The sequence below is a fragment of the Ahaetulla prasina genome, chromosome 7 (assembly GCF_028640845.1).
Source record: "Ahaetulla prasina isolate Xishuangbanna chromosome 7, ASM2864084v1, whole genome shotgun sequence".
Classification (NCBI taxonomy): Eukaryota; Metazoa; Chordata; class Lepidosauria; order Squamata; family Colubridae; genus Ahaetulla; species Ahaetulla prasina.
The window spans coordinates 4,683,722-4,702,570 of NC_080545.1; the positions used below are offsets into that span (position 1 = coordinate 4,683,722).

Here is an 18,849-nt window from a genome sequence, read left to right on the forward strand (position 1 = left end):
TTCCCTTCCTTCCCTCTCTCCTTCCTTGTCTTTTCTTCCCTATGTCTCCTTTCCCTTCCTCCCTCTCTCCCTCCCCCTCCCCATCCTTCCCTCTCTTCTTCCTTATCTCTTCTTCCTTGTCTCTCCTTCCCCTTCCTTTCTTCCTTCTTATCTCCCTCCCTCCCTCAACCTTCCCTTCCCTTCCTTCCCTCTCTCCTTGTCTTTTCGGTGTCTCTTTCCCATTCTTCTTTCCTTCCTTTTTTTTTAAAATTTGCATTTATATCCCGCCCTTCTCCGAAGATTCAGGGCGGCTTACACTATGTCAAGCAATAGTCTTCATCCATTTGTATATTATATACAAAGTCAACTTATTGCCCCCCAACAATCTGGGTCCTCATTTTACCTACCTTATAAAGGATGGAAGGCTGAGTCAACCTTGGGCCTGGTGGGACTTGAACTTGCAGTAATTGCAGGCAGCTGCTGTTAATAACAGACTGCATTAGCAGTCTGAGCCACAGAGGCCCATTCCTTCCTTCCTTCCTTCCTAAATCCCTCCCTCCTTCCACCTTCCCTTCCCTTCCTTCCCTCTCTCCTTTCTTGTCTTTTCTTCCTCCCTCCCTCCCTCCCTCCACCTTCCCTTCCCTTCCTTCCCTCTCTCCTTTCTTGTCTTTTGTTCCTTGTCTCTTCTTCTCCTCCTCCATCCCTCCCACTCTTTCCCTCCCCCTTCCCCATCCCTTCCCTGCTTTCCGTCTTCCCTTCCCTCCCCATCCCGTCCCAATCATCTTAGTGAGATTGTTGATTTTCTGCTTTTCAGTTGAGTGCATGACATGCAATGGAGAAGGCTACAGAGGTCCAATGGATCATACCGAAACAGGCAAAGAATGTCAACGTTGGGACCTTCAAAGACCACATAGACATCCTTTTCGACCAGAGAAGTAAATATGCTAATTCTTTCCCCATTTTTATACATCTGTAAAACAGAATGATGTTCGATTATTGCACCTAGGCCTTTTAGGAAATTAAAGCAATGGAGTACCAAAGAGCACAAGTTCATCTTTATTATTTCTTTGGCTAAATATACCGTATTTTTCGGAGTATAAGATGCACCTTAGTTTTTGGGGAGGAAAATAAGAAAAAAGCTGATTGGCAGGTGGATCGGCCTCCCGGAATACCCCCAATCAGCTGTTCCCAAGAGGTGAATTTTAGCAACAGATGATTCCTTGATTGTGAGCTCTGTGCCTTGTTTTTTTTTTTTTTTTGCTTTTTTTTTTCTGCCTCTGAAACTTCTGAAACTCTGTTTTTTCCTGCCTCTGAAAGCCTCCGAAACAGCTTCAGAAAAAAAGCTGCTGAAGCTCTGTCTGGGGGCTTCTTTTCTGAAGCTCTGTTTGGAGGCTTTTTTTCTGAAACTCTGTTTGGAGGCTTTTTTTCTGAAGCTCTGTTTAGAGGCTTTTTTTTCTGAAGCTCTGTTTGGAGGCTTTTTTTCTGAAACTCTGTTTGGAGGCTTTTTTTCTGAAGCTCTGTTTGGAGGCTTTTTTTCTGAAGCTCTGTTTAGAGGCTTTTTTCTGAAGCTCTTTCAGGGGGCATCTTTTCTGAAGCTCTTTCAGAGGGCATCTTTTCTGAAGCTCTGTTTGTTTTTTGTTTTCTGAATCTCTGTTTGGTGGCTTCTTTTCTGAAGCTCTGTTTGGGGGCTTCTTTTCTGAAGCTCTGTTTGGGGGCTTCTTTCCTGAGGCTCTGTTTGGAGACTATTTTTCTGAAGTTTCATTTCTGATGCTTTTTTCAGCCTCTGCAACTGCTGGGCAGGGCTACATTCGGAGCATAAGATGCACCCAGATTTTCACCCTCTGTTTTGTGGGGGAAAAGGTGCGTCTTATACTCTGAAAAATACGGTAGCTCCACAGAGTGGTACCATTCCCCAACTGAATTCTTCCCAGTGAAGAATGAAACAAAGGAAATAATATACATATGGCAAACATTAATGAGCTTCAACAGAATCTAAGAAGGATGCTTAGGAAGCAGCAATGAAGCTTTGTTCAGATTTTACCATTGTCTGCTCCTCCTCTTCCTTTCTGCAAACCCCACCCCCTTCTAGCACTGATGATGTTACCTAGTTGGGTCATGAAACGTCTGCAAGAAAACTGCCAAGCTCAGAGAGCTCCAAGGACCCCTTGTTTTGTAAAGTTCTCTGAAAAGGCTGTCATAATCTCTACATACATTTCCATCAGGAGTGAAATCCAGCAGGTTCTGACAGGTTCTGGAGAACCGGTAGCGGAAATTTTGAGTAGTTAGGAGAACCGGCAAATACCACCTCTGGCTGGCCCCAGAGTGGGGTGGGAATGGGGATTTTGCAATATCCTTCCCCCCAGGAGTGAGGAAGGAATGAGGATTTTGCAATATCCTTCCCCTGCCAATCCCATCAAGCCACACCATGCCCACCAAGCCACGCCCACAGAACCGGTAGTAAAAAAAATTGGATTTCACCACCGATTTCCATCCATCCAAGATGAGTCCAAACTAATGATCATCCTTTATAGTTATTTTATTAATTGATTAATCTCATCTCATAAAGTCTCATAAACTTTATCCCGTGCGGAATTTTATTTGATGCCATTTTCTCTGAGAGAATTTGAGACGGGCGCCTCCACCTTACAAGATTTTTTAGTTAATATTAATGATACAGAAACCTCTTTTAAGCTGGCACCCACGAAGAGCCTCATTAAAGGCAAGGAAGGCGAATTATTATTCAGATAGCTGGGATTTTAATAAAATAAAGGGGAAAGAGGGTATTCGCAGACAGGTTCAGGAAGGAGAGTTTAAAATTAACTTGAAAGAAGCCACTTTATCAGAGATACTGAAATAATTCTCATTATTAATGTTCTTAACTTTCTATATAACTCTCTGTAGAAATACTTCAACTTTCATCTTGTCGAATGTTGGGTTCTCTGCTTATGAAAGATACAAGACATTCCGGCCAAATGGGATAATCTGTATTTAATTTTTTATTTATTTCTCTTCCTCCCCCCACCCAGCCGCCATCTACTTCAAAAGCAGAATGGGTATTAATGAGTGGTTAAGTTCCGCGTTCTACGTTCCATGAAAGCCAAAGTGAGAGCCAGCGATAGTGTAGGAAGGCTAGAGTTTAGGGCTCCTTGGTGCTCTCTGAGGTTGGATATTTTCTTGCAGATGTTTCATGACCCATCTAGGTAATGTCGTCAGTTCTAGAAGGGGAGTGGGGTTTGTGGAGAGGAGGAGGAGGAGAGGCAGGAGGAGGAAGGGGAGGAGGAGATAGAAGAGGAGGAGGACTGTGGTGTCCTTAGTGCTCTCTGAGGTTGGTTGTTTTCTTGCAGATATTTCATGATCCATCTAGGTAACATCATCAGTTCTAGAGTGAGGTTTGTGGAGAGGAGGAGATAGAAAGAGGAGGGGAGGAGGAGGAGGAAGAGGAAGAAGAAAGGGGAAGAGGACGATGACTATGGTGTCCTTGTTGCTCTCTGAGGTTGGTTGTTTTCGTGCAGATATTTCATGATCCTCCACAAACCTCACTCTCTTCTAGGACTGATGATGTTACCTGAACAACATCAGTTCTAGAAGGGAGTGAGGTTTGTGGAGTGGAGGAGGAGGGAAGGAGGAGGAGGAAGAAGAAGAGGAGGGGAGGAGGAGGAGATAGGACAAGGGGAAGGAGGGGGAGGAAGAAGAAGAAGAGATAGGAAGAGGAAGAGGAGATAGGAGGAAGAGGAGAAGGAGGAGGAGGAAGAGAAGGAGGAAGAGAAGGAGCAGGAGCAGGAGGAGGAAGAGGAGGAGGAGCACAACTGTGAAGGTCCTTGGTACTCTCTGAGCTTGGATATTTTCTTGCAGATGTTTCCTGACCCATCTAGGTAACATCATCAGTTCTAGAAAGGAGTGGGGTTTGTGGAGAGGAGGAGGAGGAGGAGATAGAAGAAGGAGGGGAGGAGGAGGAAAAGGAGGAGGAGGAAGAGGACGATGACTGTGGTCTCCTTGCTCAAGCAGGAGACTCCTATACCTGGGATGGCGAACCTTTTTGCTGTTGCGTACCAAAAGCAGGGAGAGTGCCGGGGTGCGTGTGTGTCACGCACACGCGTGCCCACACCCATAATTCAATATACCCTGCTTCCTGGGCATGCGTGTGTGACCACTTGCACTCTGCCCGCTTTTGGCACGTGATGGCACGATGGGGCCTGGTAGGCCCCTTTTTTGCCCTACCCAGGCTCCAGAGCCTTTCTAGGAGCCTGGGGAGGGCAAAAACGGCTTTTCCCACCCCCCTGGAGGCCCTCTGGTGGCCAGAAACAGCTTGTTTTCCAACTTCCGGTGTCCAGAAGGCCTGAAAATCAGCTGGCGCGCCAGAGCTCAACTAGGGCAACACTCGCGTGCCCACCGATATGGCTCCACATACCACCTGTGGCACACGTGCCATAGGTTCGTCATCATGGTCCTATACAATTCTGGACAAATGATTGTCCAATCCCTTGGAAACCTCCAGCGACGGAGCACCCACAACCTCTGGTGGCAAGCCGTTCCACAGAGTTCCAGTCAAAGAAAGCCATCTCCTCCTGCTTTGGTTTCAAGAAAAACTAATCACGTTTTTTTTTAATTTGCATTTATATCCTGCCCTTCTCCGAAGACTCAGGGCGGCTTACACTATGTCAAGCAATAGTCTTCATCCATTTGTATATTATATGCAAAGTCAACTTTTTTTTTTTATTTGCATTTATATCCCACCCTTCTCCGAAGACTCAGGGCGGCTTACACTATGTTAGCAATAGTCTTCATTCTATTTGTATATTTACAAAGTCAACTTATTGCCCCCCCAACAATCTGGGTCCTCATTTTACCTACCTTATAAAGGATGGAAGGCTGAGTCAACCTTGGGCCTGGTGGGACTTGAACCTGCAGTAATTGCAGGCAGCTGCTGTTAATAACAGACTGTCTTACCAGTCTGAGCCACAGAGGCTCAGTTGAGCTTCGTCTCTTAAAAGGAACAGAATTCTGCAGTGTTCAAATAAGTTTGAGGAAGAGATATATTTTTAGACCCTTGAGAATTTTTTTTTTTAAAAAAACTTTCTCCGGTAGGCTAATGGTAAATTAGGTTTTAATCTTCTGGCGAGGACCACATCTGTAGAAATTTTTAAAGGCCTCCAGTCAAAGATAGTGGCACGCTGTCTTCCTTTAAATTTAATCTAACCTTCCCCTGCCAGGAGACTAGAAGTAATAAACTTAAAACCAACAAACAAGGAGTTTTAAATGAATAATGGGAAGCTCTTGATACAAGAAGCTCATCGTTGTCTTGGAAGTCCACCACCTGTTGGTTTCCTTCGCAAATAATTAGGGAAAGGGTAGGGAAATTACTTAGAAGCAGGGAGCAAAAAATAAAATAAAAAAAAAATAAAAATGACTCTGACAAGATACAGGAGGGCAAACGGGAAATTTAATTTCTTCTTGGCTTGTTCCCTACAGTGACTGGAAATGAGGGCATGACCTCCAAGTATGCTGGCTCCTAAAAATAGAACTTTGGGTTTGTTGAACATAGCTTTGCATCCGGGGCTGTTGAACTCAAGACCCCCTTTGGTTGAAGAAGTCTGCCATCCCATGAAATGTTTACATTGCTCGCACTTAATTGGGCCCCTCGGGAGGAAACCAATTAAGACTATTGTGTCATGGAATGGACCCTAATGGGGAGAAATGACCCAATTAGCAGGTTGACCTCCTCCCCCAGAATGGTCTACAGCCTATCGAAAGAGGTCCTAGTCAAGATAGGATTTCTGCTGAGGGAATCACTTCGTGACCTCCTGTCTCCAAAGTCGCTCAGTAGCTCACGTGCTTGGACTCTTCTCTGAGTTGGGGGTTAATTGGGGAGGATGTATCTACTCTGGGTTGGGGGTCATTTGGGGAGTTTTTATCTTCTTCTCTGAGTCGGGGGTCATTGGGGGAGATTGTATCTGTTCTTTTTTGAGTTGGGAGTCATTGGGTGGGGCTTGGTGGGTGTGGCAGGGGAAGGATACTGCAAAATCTCCATCCCCACCACACTCCAGGGGAAGGATACTGCAAAATCCCCATTCCCTCCCCACTCCAGGGGAAGGATATTGCAAAATCCCCATTCTCACCCAACTCCAGGGGAAGGATACTGCAAAATCCCCATTCCCTCCCCACTCCAGGGGAAGGATATTGCAAAATCCCCATTCTCACCCAACTCCAGGGGAGGGATAGTGCAAAATCCCCATTCCCACCCCAGTCTGGGACCAGCCAGAGGTGGTATTTGCCGGTTCTCCAAACTACTCAAAATTTCCGCTACCGGTTCTCCAGAACCTGCTGGATTTCACTTCTGATCTTTGGGTTGGGGGTCATTGAGGGGGATTGTATCTTGTATCTGCTTGTCTTCTCCTGGCAGCTGTCTCAGTTAACATGCTTGTTGGTGTGGTTTGCAGATACCCCGACAAAGGATTTGATGATAACTATTGCCGAAATCCGGATGGTAAACCAAGGCCGTGGTGTTACACCCTTGACCCAAACACCCCCTGGGAGTTTTGCTCAATTAAAACATGTGGTGAGTTTAACAACTTGAAATATATATATATATGTATATATATATATATTTTCTTTTTCCAAAGTCCAGATGTCAATAATGTCCTTGGGATAAGGACTATGTTCGATTGCATGCTGATTCAGGTTTTAATTTTGTAGAGTCTCGTCTTTTGTGACATTTACATTGTGTTGACACTAAGGGTGACATGATAGGAGTCTTCCAGTATTTGAGGGGCTGCCACAAAGAAGAGGGAGTAAAGCTATTCTCCAAAGCACCTGAAGGCAGGACAGGAAGCAATGGGTGGAAACTAATCAAGGAGGAAGGAAGGAAGGAAGGAAGGAAGGAAGCAAGCAAGCAAGCATTTTATCTATCCATAGTTTAATGAAAAGAAGGACTAGGGGAGAGATGATAGCAGTGTTCCAATATCTCAGGGGATGCCACAAAGAAGAGGGAGTCAAACTATTCTCCAAAACTCCTGAGGGCAGGAAAAGAAGCAATGGATGGAAACTAATCAAGGAGAGAAGCAACTTAGAACTAAGGAGAAATTTCCTGACAGTTAGAACAATTAATCAGTGGAACAACTTGCCTGCAGAAGTTGTAAATGCTCCAACACTGGAAGTTTTTAAGAAGATGTTGGATAACCGTTTGTCTGAAGTGGTGTAGGGTTTCCCACCTAAGCAGGGGGTTGGACTAGAAGACCTCCAAGGTCCTTCCCAACTGTTATTCAGTTAAAATAGAAGAAACCAGTATGCCGGAGTTCTGATTCAGCTTTGCATCTGTGCAGCAAATGCTGAATTTTCCCATGCCGCCTATCAACAAGTTATAGAAGTAGTAAAAAAAATATATTAAAAAATCTGAGAAGCAATTGTTACAAGCCTTGTCTAACAGGTGTTATTTTTATGCTAACTGTTAACATGTAAAACCGAAGTTGGAAGACTTCTCTTGGGAACCCAAACATCTGCTGCCTTTATAAGATGTCTGGATACGATGCAGCTCAGTGTTTTAACTTCTAAACGATAACTGATCAACTAAAGAGACTTTTTTTAACGCAATACATATGAGTTTCAGCATGTGTTTTTATACAGTGGTCCTGCAATTAACTCAGGGGTGAAATCCAGCAGGTTCTGACAGGTTCTGGAGAAATTTTGAGTAGTTTGGAGAACCAGCAAATACCACCTCTGGCTGGCCCCAGAGTGGGGAGGGAATGGAGATTTTGCAATATCCTTCCCCCAGGAGTGGGGAGGGAATGGGGATTTTGCAGTATCCTTCCCCTGGAGTGGGGTGGGAATGGGGATTTTGCAATATCCTTCCCCCAGGAGGGGAGGGAATAGAGATTTTGCAATATCCTTCTCCTGCCACACCCACCAAGCCACGCCCACAGAACCAGTAGGGGAAAAATTTGGATTTCACCCCTGAATTACCTGCATGGTTCTTTTTCTCTTTTAATTTTATTTCCTTATACAGCTATAAGAGGCCTTGTGAGCAACCTGCACTGTAAATACATCCTTTTCTTATGACAGGTCATTGTGCTTTTGAAGAATGTGTTTATTAATGTTTGGTATTTTAGCAACTCATTCTAAAGAGTGTTAATTTCAGTTGATCACGCAGTCAGCCAGATGTTTAGGCTGGATTTGGTATTTTTGTCCACCTATCAAGGCCTTCCCAAAGATTGGGAAGATGTTTTTTTGTGTGGTGGTGTTAGAGGAATTGATACAGGATGTAAGCTGTTCCAAGAAAAGCTGCCTTTTGCAGTTGACTGGATGGATGGATGGATGGATGGATAGATAGATAGATGGACAGATGATGATAGCTAGAGGATAGATAGATAGATAGATAGATAGATAGATAGATAGATAGATGGATGGATGGATGGATGGATGGATGGATGGATGGATGGATGGATGGATGGATGGATGGATAAATGATAGGTAGGTAGGTAGATAGATAGATAGATGGATGGATGGATAGATAGATAGAGGAATGATAGGTAGGTAGGTAGATAGATAGATAGGTAGATAGATAGATAGATAGATAGACAGATCGATATATAGATAGTAGATGAATGGATGGACGGACGGACGGACGGACGGACAGAGAGAGAGGGATAGATAGATAGGTAGATAGATAGATAGATAGATAGATAGATAGATAGATAGATAGATAGATAGATGATGGATGGATGGATGGATGGATGGATAGATAGATAAATGATAGGTAGGTAGGTAGATAGATAGATAGATGGCTGGATGGATAGATAGATAGAGGAATGATAGGTAGGTAGGTAGATAGATAGATAGGTAGATAGATAGATAGACAGATCGATATATAGATAGTAGATGGATGGATGGATGGACGGACGGACAGAGAGAGAGGGATAGATAGATAGGTAGATAGATAGATAGATAGATAGATAGATAGATAGATAGATAGATAGATAGATGGATGGATGGATGGATGGATGGATGGATGGATGGATGGATGGATGGATGGATGGATGCCACAGCAATGAGAGCTAGATAGATGATTGATGGAGATAGATAAATAACAGATATAGATAGATGAGAGCGAAGGAGGGAGAAATAAATGAGAGAGAGAGAGAGGTGTGTGTATGTGTGTGTGTGAGAGAGAGAGAAATAGAGATGATGGACAGTTGATGTACTGCAGTGAGAGTTCATTCATGGATTAATCAGACAAGCAGACAAAAATCTGTCTGCCTGTCCAGCAGCTGTCTGAGAAATGTGATGTTGGAGACAAACCTGCATTTACAGTGTTGTATTCCATTACACAATCTGGGATAACAATTCTTATTTCATTTTTTCCCCCCCTGTGAGTCATATCCAGAATAGAACAATCAAATCCACATGATTGGAATTGTCCAGTTCCTGTCCAATTACCCCTGGAGTTTCTGTTCATTGCAGGAGAAATGCTGCTTGAATCTCCGGTTCCCAAAAATAAATACCAATAATAATAATAAAAATAAAAAAAAATCAGAATTCAGGTAGCCCCTTTCCCATCGCACAAGCCTTATTAAAAGGGAGAATCTTTCATGAGCCCCAGCTCACCTTGTCAGATGCGTAGAGTTTGCTAGGGCGAGGTAGGATTTAAATTGGACTATGGGGAGGGAAGAGATAGACCTCTTTCCTCCTCTCTTTTTCCCCTCCATCGCACCCCATCTGAAATCCTGTTCTGGTCTGGTCACTCTGTGAATCTGAGGCAGCTCAACATACATTCCTGATTTTTAATGAAATGAGTTAGTCAGAAAAGATCCAATCACACTTGGCCAATAAAAAGTTCTATTCTATTCTATTCTATGACTATCATTAAGTGTTGTACCTTATGATTCTTGATGAACGTATCTTTTCTTTTATGTACACTGAGAACATATGCACCAAAGACAAATTCTTTGTGTGTCCAATCACACTTGGCCAATAAAAAATTCTATTCTATTCTATTCTATTCTATTCTATTCTATTCTATTCTATTCTATTCTATTCTATGACTATCATTAAGTGTTGTATCTTATGATTCTTGATGAACGTATCTTTTCTTTCATGTAGACTGAGAGCATATGAACCAAGACAAATTTTTTGTGTGTCCAATCACACTTGGCCAATAAAAAATTCTATTCTATTCTATTCTATTCTATTCTATTCTATTCTATTCTATTCTATTCTATTCCTATTCCTATTCCTATTCTATTCTATGACTATCATTAAGTGTTGTACCTTATGATTCTTGATGAATGTATCTTTTCTTTTATGTACACTGAGAGCATCTGCACCAAAGACAAATTCTTTGTGTGTCCAATCACACTTGGCCAACAAAAAATTCTATTCTATTCTATTCTATGACTATCATTAAGTGTTGTACCTTATGATTCTTGATGAACGTATCTTTTCTTTTATGTACACTGAGAACATATGCACCGAAGACAAATTCTTTGTGTGTCCAATCACACTTGGCCAATAAAAAATTCTATTCTATTCTATTCTATTCTATTCTATTCTATTCTATTCTATTCTATTCTATTCTATTCTATTCTATTCTATTCTATTCTATTCTATGACTATCATTAAGTGTTGTACCTTATGATTCTTGATGAACGTATCTTTTCTTTCATGTAGACTGAGAGCATATGAACCAAGACAAATTTTTTGTGTGTCCAATCACACTTGGCCAATAAAAAATTCTATTCTATTCTATTCTATTCTATTCTATTCTATTCTATTCTATTCTATTCTATTCTATTCTATTCTATTCTATTCTATTCTATGACTATCATTAAGTGTTGTACCTTATGATTCTTGATGAATGTATCTTTTCTTTTATGTGCACTGAGAGCAAATGCACCAAGACAAATTCCTTGTGTGTCCAATCACACTTGGCCAATTAAAAAATCTATTCTATTCTATTCTATTCTATTCTATTCTATTCTTTCTATTCCGCTTCACAGTGCTTTGACAGCCCTCTCTAAGTGGTTTAGAGAGTCAGGATCTTGCCCCCAACAATCTGGGTCCTCATTTTACCCACCTTGGAAGGATGGAAGGCTGAGTCAACATTTAGCCTGGTGAGATTCGAACTGCCAAATTGCTGGTAGGCAGCCTGCAGGCAGCAGAAGTAGCCTGCAGTACTGCACTCTAACCACTTTGCCACCCCATCTGAAATCCTGTTCTGGTCTAGTCACGCTGTGAATCGGATGCAGCTCACGTGCATTCCTGATTTTTAAGGAAACGAGTTAGTCCGAAAAGATGCTAGCAGACTCTTGATGTTACATTTTAGTCTCCATTGTCTCTCTTCTTTAACACTGCCCAAGTTTTCTTTGTTGATACAGAAGTTCCATGTGCCCGTTTTCAGTCAGCTCCAGACCTTTCTTCTAAGTTGTCTCAAAGTGCCTGGACTTAGGGATCTTTGTTGTTCCTCAGTGGCCAAATGGTTACCTCTCGGCCAGCGATGGAGTTCAAATAATTTAACAACTGGTTCTTCTGCCCTAATGAATAAATAATAAATCAAACTATTTAACACCACAGACAATACAACTATCATTCAAAAAGACCTTGATCATCTAACCGCTTGGTCTAAAACTTGGCAACTCCAAATCTCAAGCAGCAAATGCTCAGTCTTACATATAGGAAAAAAGAACCCAAAAACTAAGTACATACTAGATGGACATTACCTTACAGACGACCCCCATCCCGTTAAAGACCTTGGAGTTTTCATGTCAAATGATCTAAGTGCTAAAGCCCACTGCAACTACATAGCAAAAAAAGCTCTAAGAGTTGTAAACCTGATCTTGCGTAGCTTCTTCTCCAAAAATACCACACTATTAACCAGAGCATATAAAACATTTGCTAGACCAATTCTAGAATACAGCTCACCTGTTTGGAACCCTCACCACATCTCTGACATCAATACAATTGAACGTGTCCAGAAATATTTTACAAGAAGAGTTCTCCATTCCTCTGAAAACAACAAAATACCTTATCCCACCAGACTTGAATTCCTAGGCTTAGAAAACTTGGAACTCCGTCGCCTACGACAAGACCTAAGTTTAACTCACAGAATCATCTATTGTAATGTCCTTCCTGTTAAAGACTACTTCAGCTTCAATTGCAGTAATACTAGAGCAACCAATAGATTTAAACTTAATGTCAACTGCTTTAATCTAGATTGCAGAAAATATGACTTCTGTAACAGAATCATCAGTGTTTGGAATACTTTACCTGACTCTGTGGTCTCTTCTCATAATCCCAAAATCTTCAACCAAAAACTGTCTACTATTGACCTCACCCCATTCCTAAGAGGACCATAAGGGGCGTGCATAAGCGCACAAACGTGCCTACCGTTCCTGTCCTATTGTTCTTCTTTTCTTCTTCCTATATATATATATATGTATGCTCATACCTACTTATATTTACCCATATATGTGTTTATATATTATATAATCTTTTTGTATGATACCTACATATATAGTTATGACAAAATAAATAAATAAAATAAATAAATAAATAAATAAATAAATGACCAGCTGGGGGGGCGTGGCCATGGTAGGCATGGCCAGGGGGTGTGGCAGGCAGCACTCAGCCTCCTGCCCCCCCCAGAAACAAAAATGGGCCATGGAAGGGACAAGCCGCACCCCCCGTGCCCCTAGTAGGCCTAGTTTTTGCTCCCTGCAGCCTCCTGGGAGCTAAAATGGGCTGCGGGGGCCCGCACCCCCCCCCCGTTTTGGGCCTAGTAGGCTTCTCTGCACTTACCTGGGAGGCAAAATGGGGCATGTGAGGACTCCTGGGAGGGGAGGGGCAGGGTGGGACCACCCAGCCAGCAATTTAACTACCGGTTTGTCCGAACTGTCCCGAACCATCTGAATGCCACCACTGCTCCCAGCGCCATATTTGGTCAACTTGAGATTTCCTTGCAGAAGGTCTTTCTGTGGGTTTTTCTGGAAATACCTGAAGGAGCCATTGTTCTCTTCTTCTCCTGCCTGAGTGAGAGAGGGAGAGGGAGGAGGAGGAGGAAGAAGAGAAGGAGAAACGTTTAAAACTTCAGAAAAACAGATCTCGCCTAAAAGTGTGTTGATCTTGTAAACTCTTGAGAATCAAGGTGGATTTTTTTTTTTTTTAATTCTTCCTGTTGCAGACTGAGTTGGGAATTCAGAAGCTTATAAGCCCACCGATCATTCTTTACCATTAACTCTCCGTAGGAAATGAGGCTGAACAATCTTGGCAGGAAATTATGCAAAACCACCATGATAAAGCATTTATATGCATTCGGGGAAAGATAAAACGGAGCCTCAGGAAAGCATCAATATGCTGCAAAGTGCCTTGATACACGTGTGGAGAGCGGGTGCACTTCCTTAAAATAGCAATAGGAGTATGTAATCTTTCTCTGTAGCAAGATTTGGTTTTTACTGAGTGTTTTTCCCCCCATTGATGGCTGCGTCTTACTTCTTCTATATAACTGCATAAAGCATGAGCCTCTGGTGGCTCAGACTGCTAAGACAGTCTGTTATTAACACAGCTGCTTACAATTACTGTAGGTTCAAGTCCCACCAGGCCCAAGGTTGACTCAGCCTTCCATCCTTTATAAGGTAGGTAAAATGAGGACCCAGATTGTTGGGGGCAATAAGTTGACTTTGTATATAATATACAAATGGATGAAGACTATTGCTTGACATAGTGTAAGCCGCCCTGAGTCTTCGGAGAAGGGCGGGATATAAATGCAAATTAAAAAAAAAATAAACACTAGTGTAGCACCAGTGTATATTGGTCACCACAATATATAAAAAAAAGATGTTGAAACTTTGGAAATAGTGCAGAGAAAAGCAACGAGAACGATTAGGGGACTGGAGGCTAAACCATATGAAGAATGGTTGCACGATTTGGGTATGTCTGGTTCAGGGGTCGGCAACCCGGGGCTCTGGAGCCGCATGTGGCTCCTTCATCCCTCTGCTGTAGCTCCCTGTCGTCGGTCGGCTCCACAATTGATAGGACTTTCGGTTAGGACAGGTAGAAGAAAAAGGACGCCGTGCTAGGAGGTGACTCTATGGTGGGGTAATCGGACTTTCGGTCGGCATAGGAAAAGGGATGCCACACTAGGAGGAGACTCTATGGTGGGGGAACCGGAGTTCTGGTTGGCTCCAGAGTTGAATGGGGGGCTTCTGGTTAGCACCTTTGTGGTTCTTTGAGTGTTTAAGGTTGCCGACCCCTGGTCTAGTTAATGGAAAAAAGGACTACTGGGGACATGATAGCAATTTTCTGGTATTTGAGGGGCTGCCCCAAAGAAGTGGGTATCAACCTATTCTCCAAAGCACCTGAACGCAGGACAAGAAACTGTAGCAGGTTTTCTGCTCTTTTCTTACTTTCAACTACTGCATTCTTATCATATATTATTAAGGCATATTCTGGTATTTATATATGCAGAGCCTTCGGTTCCATCAATATTTTAAATGAGCAGTGATGTTTCAGTTGTGAGAAACTTCAGCGAAGACCTATCTGACGAACGCTTCTCTTTCTAATTCTCATTTTTAAGGATCCCATGATAAACCTTCTCTTAAGACTGCAGCATGCGCCCAAAAGATCTAGAAATTGGCACTGCTTCTTCCAAAGATACTGCTCTGTGGAGAATTTTTGATATTGGATCTTGCCATTCTTCCCTGTGCATAAACATTAGCTTCATCTCTCTTTTGGAATATTAATTTCAAGGAGTTCTTTGATTAGTTATTTCCATGCGACACAGATCCAACTTTTGCAGTTCTCCAAACAGGAATTCAGGACTTTAAAATTTTGCACAATATATTTCTTTGAACTCAAGGAAGAGAGATACATTTAATATGTTTGCTTTGTGTAGGATTGAGGCTATGGTCCCAAATATTACTCCTCTGCACCAGCTTCACATGAAAATGCTGATCAGTGTGGCCCGTTAAACATTTGGGACTGATTATTCTCAAGCAGGCACATAATTCCGTTAACTTCCTACATTTTGAAAGTTGTTGTTTTTTTCATTTTTTTTTTTATTGGCCAAGTGTGATTGGATACACAAAGAATTTGTCTTGTCCATATGCTCTCAGTGTACATAAAAGAAAAGATACTTTCATCAAGGTATACTTACAATACCTAATGATAGTCATAGGCTACAAATAAGCAAATCAGGAAATAATATCAGTATGAATGGTAAGGATACAAGCAACAAAGTTAAAGTGATAAGAGGGAGGAGATGGGTGATGGGAATGATGAGAAGATTAATAGTAGTACAGATTTAGTCAATAGTTTGACAGTGTTGAGGGAATTATTTGTTTTGCAGAGTGATGGCCTTCGGGAAACAGCTGTTCTTGTGTCTAGTTGTTCTGGTGTGCAGTGCTCTGTAGCGTCATTTTGAGGGTAGGAATTGAAACAGTTTATGTCCAGGATGCGAGGGGTCTGGATTAAGACAACCCTTCATCAGTAAGGAATTATGAAAACTAAAGAAAATCAATCATTATGAAGTGATTGTCCCTGGTATTCCAAGTCCAGGAAAATTCAAATTCAATTTGATTTTGACAAATTCAAAGCAAATTTAATCTCCCAAAACACAAACAGGGCCCTCATACAAAGTGTCATGCCTCCGTCAGAGCCTGAGGAGGAGCAGGAGCTGGAGCTAACGGAGGTCGAGGGGGCGGCCTTGTTGGCTTCGGAGGGATGCGTGGAGGAGCAGGACAAAGCAGCTCAGGGCCTCTCAAGATTGGGGCAGCATGTTAGCAGGGAGCAATGGGGGCAGGATGACCGAGGGAGGACAGGCAGTGGAAATGAGGAGTGATGGAACTCAGGCAATGAGCAAGGACTGCCCCCTCCTGATCCCCGAGCACAGAGAGTGGAGAGGAGGCAGGAACAGAGCAGGCTGACCCGACGACTCAGGAGGAGAGCACCCTGCTCCTCTTCACAAGGCACACCTGGGGACTGAGACTTAAAGAGATGCTGTGGGGAGGGGCGTTTGTCGGGAACGAACACTGAATTTGTGGAGTTTTGTGTGCCGTTGCTGAAGTCTGGCATTTGGAAGAAGTCTGCTTGCCTTCTTCCTTGCTTCATAGATTCTAGTCCCCTGCACCGCTCCTCAGAAAGATACAATCATTGTCCTTTTTCCTTTTTCTAGCTCAGAACGTGGTGCGTAGCTCCTCAGCGGTTATTGAAACAACCGAGTGCATACAAGGACAAGGAGAAGGCTACAGAGGTACCGTGAACACCATCTGGAGTGGGATTGAATGCCAACGCTGGGATTCTCAGGTGCCTCACCAACATAACTTCACGCGGGAGAACTTTAAGTGCAAGTGAGTAACACAACTTTGATAAGGGTGGTTGACCTCAATATGGAGAACACTCATTAAGGTTTCTTAACCCCAAGGGCAAAAATTAGTGCTATTATGTCGTTTGGAATTCTCTGTCAACACAACTTCTATAACAAGTTGACAAATGGAGATTGGTGGCTCATAAGGTTAAAATGCATGGCTTGCTTTTGAAACCCGTTGTGTTGTGAGTTCCTTTCACTAGCTCCAGCTCCTTCTAACCCAGTGGTAGTCAACCTGGTCCCTACCACTCACTAGTGGGTGTTCCAGCTTTCATGGTGGGCGGTAGGGGTTTTGCCCGATACTGAAGCACTTTCCTTTTTTTTAATTTAATTGACTTTTTTTAAAAAAAATCATAGCATTATTTAAAAATATTTTCATTAGGTTTTCGTAAAATTCCCCGTGACAATTTAAATTTCTGAAAATATACTATTTGTATCACCCGTGCATAAGTTTAGTTCATGTTACATAAGTGAAACTAAATGGCGCTATACTGCGACCGCAAACCAAAGAGCCTCGTCCCAGAATAGCTCGCGCATCTCCCCCCACACCACCCAGCTGTAACAGACAAGCAGAGCTGGTAGCCGGTGCCTCCCCCAAACCTACTTTATACATCACCATTACTGGAACTGGTGGGCGGTTAGAAAATTTTACTACTAACAGAGATACAAAAGTGCGTGGTAGGTACAAAAAGGTTGACTGCCCGTGTTCTAACCTCCAGTTGGAGCAGATTTATGAGCACTACTTCAATGGGTAACTTCATAGGGATGTGAAAGGAATCCCATAACTGGACACCCGCCGGGCAACAGTGATATCACCGACAAATCCTTTTGCCACATTGGGTTAAGTGAATCATTGCGGTTGTTGAGTGACACGGGAATAAAAACCCAAATTGATACGTCATTTGTGCTGCAGGAGACAAATTCTCTCCAGGTGTTGTATCTGTTTGGGGGCTGACCCCCAGTTGTTTCTTGTGTAGTGTTCTAACATTATGGATTTGTTGTTCAAACCAATTTGCAATCTTTGTGGGTAGACAATAATATTGGCAGAAATTTGTTGTATTTTCTGAATCCATGTCTGATAAGTTCCTTAAGTAGATGATTGTTGTGGCCTGCCGGCAGCCAGCAAAGCTGGCAGCAGAGTTGGACAGTGAGGAGGTTGTGGAAGAACTTGGGCCAGTCCTGTGGGTTGAGGAAAGCTCAGAAGAGGGCTCTGCGTCAAAGGCAGAGAGAGAGTTAGACAGCAAGAGGAACAGCTGGAGCCTGTTCCCAGTGTGAATGCACAGAACTGCCAGAAGACAAGAACAACTCAGAGAGTTGTAAAGCCACACCTTGGAGGTGATTGGCCCCTCCCATAGGTAACAAAAGAGGAGCAAATGGGGAGGAGGCTTTTGCAGGAAACAATTCATTCGTTCCATGACTCTGAGAGACTCTGTGCCAAGTTTTGACTTGTACTGCGGCTGGAAACAGGTTACGTGGCAGCTTGCCAAATGAGATATGATGTGTTGAGAAACATTCCTTTGAAAAACTGTTTGGACAAGCCTTCCTGACTGTGAATGAATGTAATTCACAGTCGTGTAAATAAAAAAGGTTTTCCAGGACCAATTCCTGCTTCCTGCTTGTTAAGGAAGCTTAGGTCAGAATAATGACTACTTGTAGTATGTCTTATAAATGGCAGTAAAACTCCGTTTTTATGACCCTGTAATCCCTTAATTTGGGGTTAGAGTCAGGTGACTGGGTGGAGTTGAGCATTTGCTGGCTGGATGCCCTTCCTGACACCTATGTAGAGTTCGCAGCAGATTTTTTGTTTTTGCACCTTGGGAGAGAAACGTCCGTCGCTACCTTGGATTGAACTCTCAACCTTCCAAGTGGGAGGCAAGCGTCTTCACCACTAGGCCACCTTGCCACTCTGCCTTGTAAGTGGCAATATGGTGACTGTATGTAGGTGCAGATATTTGGACCAACATTCCCACAGTTGACTGCAGCTGGGAGAGCTGTTAACATAAGAGCTATGTGAAGAAACATGCTCTTTTTTTCTGAACTTGGACACTTCTTCTCCATCTTTCCGTATTTTGAGAGAAGCTGCAGGTTTGCCTTCCCCACCCCCCACCCATCACTGGCTGCTTAGTGGACCTGAAGGAACCTTCATTCTGCCACACCTGTTCACCTGTAGATAAAACTGTGCAAGATCCACCATCAATATTTCCCCTCCTAATTGGATTGCTACTAGTCTAGAAGCTCTTATTGTATGGAACCAGGATCTTCTGCAGCTCTTCATTCTTCATTACTTAAATTGATTGGCCGGTTCTTGTGAAAGGATTCACTCTCACGTATCTTCAATCTTCAGAAGGACATCAAAGCGGCCAGAGTCTTCCTTGACGGTAAGTGAGGCTTAATGTGTTATGACGTCGCGAAAGTGTGCTTCTTTGGCAAAGTGGGCAGGCAATGTTAATTTTAACCAGTAGAAAAGACAGCATCTCAAGATTGAAGTAGCTCAGGGTTGAAGTGAGGTTACCCAATTAGAT

General features: G+C 42.9%; 1 protein-coding gene across 4 annotated transcripts in view; it reads left to right on the forward strand.

The window, feature by feature from the left end:
- Nucleotides 1–18,849, forward strand: part of HGF (hepatocyte growth factor) — a 93,569-nt gene that overhangs the window by 36,136 nt on the left and 38,584 nt on the right. For all 4 annotated transcript variants that reach the window (XM_058191179.1, XM_058191180.1, XM_058191177.1 and 1 more), the window contains exons 6-8: nt 794–914; nt 6,417–6,535; nt 16,136–16,310. In XM_058191179.1, coding sequence (XP_058047162.1) covers nt 794–914; nt 6,417–6,535; nt 16,136–16,310 — 415 coding nt within the window. The remainder of the gene's footprint in view (nt 1–793; nt 915–6,416; nt 6,536–16,135; nt 16,311–18,849) is intronic.